This window comes from Ananas comosus, linkage group 12, assembly GCF_001540865.1.
Source record: "Ananas comosus cultivar F153 linkage group 12, ASM154086v1, whole genome shotgun sequence".
NCBI lineage: Eukaryota > Viridiplantae > Streptophyta > Magnoliopsida > Poales > Bromeliaceae > Ananas > Ananas comosus.
The window spans coordinates 9,789,462-9,795,040 of NC_033632.1; the positions used below are offsets into that span (position 1 = coordinate 9,789,462).

The window sequence follows — 5,579 nt, forward strand, 5'->3', positions numbered from 1 at the left end:
TTGATTGCAACTTGTTCCAAACTCAGCCTAACCTTCTCCAAAATTATTTTAATCATGTCGAACACAACTTTTCATCGGCCTTTTCCAATTTGGCAAAAATTCGGTACACTATACCATACTGAGTTTCTATACATTATATATAGATATAATTATGAAAAACATTGCCGGCCCCTATATATTTACATCTGCAGTTTTTCTTTTGTCTGATGTTAACAATTTTTTTTTTTTCTCTCTATGCAAAGGGTTTTTTCTGTGCATGAGGTGATTCTATCGCGAATAAGCAACGGGATAAATGTGAACCATTTAGGCAGTGTTTGGTTGTGGGATAAAAGGGGAATAACCCCTTTTATCCCACTATTCTTGCCAAACATCAAGTAAAATTGTCTTTTTATTTTATCCCCGAGTTAACGGGTTATCCTAGGATAACCCGTTAACTCCTATTCCTCGCAACCTGTGGAATAGGCAGCGCGCGTGATTTATCCCAGGGGCATTGCTTGGAAAATGCGAAACCCTTCGCCATTACTCCCACCCACCTCCTTTTCCTATCTACGAGCTTGGAAAAGGGCTTCTTCCCCTCTTGCCTCCTCCCTCAACTACCGCTATCAATGAAGGTGATCTGAGCTACGATTTCCCCTTCGCCTTCAACATTATTGCTCCTACGCACATCGGCATGTTCCCATTTCCTCGAATTTGCCATCGTCTTTCTCTTCTCATCCCCTCTCGCCTCGTCCAACAACTGGCACTATCAATGAAGGAGATCTCACCTAATACCTTGTAATCTTTTATAACTCTCTCTTTTCTCGATTAGGACGCCTTCTTCTCTCCACTCCTGTCGCTGTTTCTCTCAATCACTGTTATCATTTAGCTAGATCTCATCCAGATCTGCCTTCCTCATGGACAACCCTCTCAAAATCTTGGGGTGTTTGTATTTAATGGGTTTATATTTGTAAGGCAACCCACATCTCTTCGTTGCCTGCCTGGTTGTGTGGTCAATTCGGCCATTTATTGCTACCAACGGCTCTTCAGGTAAAGAACTTATTATTCAAGAGGCTTTCCTTCTATAAATTCAGGTGGGTAGAAGGTAAAAATTCTTTTCAGCTTGTTGCATCTGAGACTCTAGCTTTTCTGTTGCCTCTAACACTATTTGCGTGGCTGTAGTATTGTTCTCTGTCGATTATTGAGCTATTCTCTTGTGATCACAAGAGATTTGAAGGAAACTTGAGGTGAGGCTTCTAGGATACTTGTGATATTGTTCTCCCTCTTATCATATATTGTAATATTTCGCTGTCATTCTCCTATAGTGTCATAATTAATATTACACGCTTTCTATTTATATTTGAAAATTTTTTTGAAAGATTTTGTTGATTTTTATAAAGCTGATGCTTATAAGTCTTTTTATTCCAAGTTGGACTTTGTTTTGATCTATTTAATATTTTATATTTTTATGTTGTATTGTGATAAAAAAGAGAACATATTTTGTATTAGTAATTTTCAGTCGTGATCCATATTATGGTAAGAATCTTAATATAGCTGCAGTTTGGAAAAACAGCTTAAGGGAGGAGAACTTGTTCGACTAATCCTTGCTTCAACCTTTATTACAGCTGAAATATATTTCAGTTGCACATGAAATAAAGCAACAATGGAAAGGTCCCAAACGATGAAGCGAAAATTGCTGGGTTCGGATCTGAACACATTTGATTCGATGGAGAGTTATAAAAAAAAGGCGATGATGTAGGGGCAGGTCAATGAGGGGTATCCATGGCAGGGTGGCATGTTTTTACAACAATTGCAGCCGTCATGGTATCACATTGAACCTTCCCCTGAGCCTTTTTGTATAAAAAAAAAATCTCTTTTGAGATTACCATGAACCGGGTTGCATGTGTTAGTTAAATTCATATATCTAACAATATTTTCATATTAATCTCAGATGGCTCCTCCCAAAAAGACGGTGCATACTTTTGCTAAAAACAAAGCCCCGATAATTGATGTCCCATCGACTGATAGCCAAAGTATAGATTGCCCTATGCAAGAGTCATCGAAAAGTAGAGTTCGATCTTCTAACTGGACTGAAAAAATGGATTCTGCAATGTTAAACTTAATGACAGAGGAGCATACCCTTGGAAATTTTGTGAATGGAAGTTTCACTCCATTAGCATGGACCAAGATGGTTCATGACTTCAATGAGAGGACAAAATTGAGTTTTACCAAAACCCATTTGCAAAACCGATTGAAAGTATTGAAGCGTCAGTATCTAACCTATCAAACATTAGCCAACAAAAGTGGATGGGGGTGGGACTGCACACGCAACATTCCAACCGCCGGTGACCCAAGTGATTGGGAAGCGATCATAACAGTAAGTTATGTTATGTTATAAATTTCTTCACAAGTCTTGTTTACTTTTAATATTAACACATTTATGTACAAATTTACTTGTTGATTCAATATTATAGGAAAATCCGGCGTATGCGAAATGCAGGGACAAGCCATTTCCTGCATATCAAGCTATTGAGTTTTTATCCGGAAAAGCAACTGCAACCGGAAGGCATGGATTTACTTCTATGATGGATGCAGACGATGCTCGCAGCACCTCTTCATCTTCACCAGCTACACAACGACTTAACATGGAGAGTTTGGGAAAGAATTTGGAGGATGTTAATGATGCAAATTCAACTTCCCCAACCCCAACTCCAGTCAAAGTACCAAGCCAATACACTGACAGTGCCTCTGCTCCGACCTCTTCAATGAAGAGGCTTCGTGTGTCACCACCTATTCCTACACCAACTTCAAATCGTCGACGAAAAATTGATGATCGATCTGAAGCTATGAGTGAGCTTGTTCAGTTAGGGAGAAAGAGAACGGAAATAGCAGAAACCATAATGCAACGCGAGCTACAAGCACGACCAAAAGTTCACTCCATAGAGGAGTGCATGGAAAGATTAACTACTGTTGCTCATTTGTCCCCTGATGGTCTACTGGCTGCCTGTGAGGCTTTAAAAGATGAGCGTAATCGACCAATCTTTATGACATTGAGTGGCGAACTTTTATATATGTGGATCGACCGTCAAATTTCCATGCAACAGCTGTATGCAACACAAAGACCTGCTGCTCCTTTTCCACCGGCTACACCTTCTTTTTCGCCTGCTGTACCCTTCTTCCCAGCACCATCTACACAGTACACTCCAGGATCATCCTCTTTTCCAGCTGCATTCTTTCCTCCTACCGTATCAACTTTTCCTCCAGGAGCACCTTCCTTCCCTTCAAATGCACCCTCGAACCCTCCCGAAGGACCACCTTTTCCTCCGAATTAGATAACTATTAATATGCACCACTTTTTGTGGTCTTGCACTTTTTGCTAGTACTATCGGTTAGCAAGGCCTTAAACTATTCCCTATTTTCTGGACTTGTGCTATTTCTGTTTAGTATGTTTCAATTAGTGTGTTTTGTTGGACTATTTACAATGCGGTATTAGGTATATGCTATATATTAGATGCTAAAATCTGCATATCCTGAATTCCGGTGCATGTTTTCAAACCTGTATACATGTTTTACTCTGCTACATGCTACATATTCTGCATNATATATATATATATATATATATATATATATATATAAAGTAGCGCTGCTGTGCTCTCAGGAGCGCGGAGGCCTCCGTGCTCCTGAGCCGTTTTCGATGATGGAATTTTCGAATCGACAATCGGCTCCGTCAAACTTGATCTAGCGTATTTGAAGTTTCTAGAAAATAATTTTTGCGATTTTTTTATTTCATTTACCTAGCAATCGAAAGGATTCAAAATCAATAATTTTTAACGGCTGAAAATAAAAATTTTATAAAAAGTGGTGATATAGCATTAAAATTTTCGATCAGAAATATTGATCTTGTTGTAGATAGTATAAAGAATTTTGTATCAAAATTTCATCTACTTTGAATACTTCTACACTGTTAAACTTGAAAACGGCAGATATCAACCATGAAAAATTATTGATTTTGAATCCTTTCGATCACTAGGTAAATGATATCAAAAAATCGCAAAAATTATTTTCTAGAAACTTCAAATACCCTAGATCAAGTCTAACGGAGCCGATCGTCGATTCGAAAATTCATCATCGAAAACGACTCAGGAGCACGGAGGCCTCCGTGCTCCTGAGAGCATAGCAGCCCAACTATATATATATATATATATATATATATATATATAGAGAGAGAGAGAGAGAGAGAGAGAGAGAGAGAGAGAGAGAGAGAGTCCAGCTATGGTGCTTGTAAAAGTACCAATCACTTGGTGCTTGTAAGTTTTTTACCTTTAGATTTACTCCATGAATCATTTTCAACCATTAGATTATACTATTTAACCAACCACCTACTCAACCCTATGGGGCCCGCATCATCCTAACCGCATATCTCTTAATCCAATGGCTAAAAATCTATAAGTACCAATGTCTTGGTACTTTTAAAAACATAGGAGCTCAATTCTTATATATGAGTGTGACTGCTATACTCTTATGATTATAGGTTCCTTTGTACTCATAAGTTTTTGGCCGTTGGATAAAAAGATGTGTGGTTAGGATGATAATATTTACCGGTTATGATGATAGTGGTCCTCTAGAGTTGAGTAGGTGGTTTGTTGAATAGTGCGATCAAACGGGTAGAAATGCTCAAAGGGGTAGATCTAACGGCCGAAAACTTATGAGTACAAAAAAGTTTACACTTATAAGAGTATAAGAGCCTGACTCACACATACACACACATACACACACACAAACATATATATTGTAGGGCTACTGTGCTATTAGGAGCACAACAGCCTTTATGCTCCTAAGTTTTTAGTCATCCATCAATTTTGATGGGTGGTTAGGATGAGAGAGAAAAGAGAAATTGAGAAGAAACTCATAGAGAAGAGAAATTGAGATATCCAATTTCTTCCCTATTTATTTTCTCTCTTTTACCCTAACCACCCATCAAAATTGATGGATGGTTAGAAACTTATGAGCACAAGGGCTGCTGTGCTCCGAATAGCACAATAGCCCTACTCTCTCTCTCTCTCTCTCTCTCTCTCTCTCTCTCTCTCTCTCTCTCTCTCTCTCTCTCTCTATATATATATATATATATATATATATATATGCTAGGACTACTACACTCTTATGAGTACATAGCCCTTCGTACTAATAAGTTGTTTTCGATCGATGATGGGGCTTCCGAATCGACGCTCCACTCCGTTAAATATGATCTAAAGTATTTGAAACTTCTAGAAAATAAATTTCGTAATTTTTCGAAATCATAATAAAGTCAATCAAGTGGGCATAAAATGAATGGCCAAAATCGAACGACGTCCTAAAAATGAATGATTGGATCCTTAAATTTAAGATCGGAGGTATTGATTTTTATCTAGGTAGTGAATAGAATTTTCTGTCAAAAATTCAACCTATTCCGATTCTTTTACACCATTAAACTAGCAAGTATCCCATACCGGCCGTTAAAAATTGTCAATTTTGTGAGCTTTTGATCGTAAGGTAAATAATATCGAAAAATTATAAAATTTGATTTCTAGAAGTTTTAAATGTTCTAGATAATGTTTATCGGTATA

The 5,579-nt window shown here is 37.8% G+C and overlaps 1 protein-coding gene across 2 annotated transcripts; it reads left to right on the forward strand.

The window, feature by feature from the left end:
- On the forward strand, nucleotides 529-3,552 carry LOC109718180. Of its 2 annotated transcripts, none has more exons than XM_020244230.1 (5): nucleotides 529-1,070; nucleotides 1,159-1,223; nucleotides 1,602-1,800; nucleotides 1,928-2,353; nucleotides 2,451-3,552. In XM_020244230.1, the coding sequence occupies exons 3-5, from the start codon at nucleotides 1,759-1,761 to the stop codon at nucleotides 3,306-3,308; spliced, it is 1,326 nt and encodes a 441-aa protein (XP_020099819.1). In that variant the 5' UTR covers nucleotides 529-1,070; nucleotides 1,159-1,223; nucleotides 1,602-1,758; the 3' UTR covers nucleotides 3,309-3,552. The 2 variants fall into 2 exon arrangements, with proteins under 2 accessions (XP_020099819.1, XP_020099820.1); XM_020244231.1 differs by having other exon boundaries at nucleotides 529-1,026.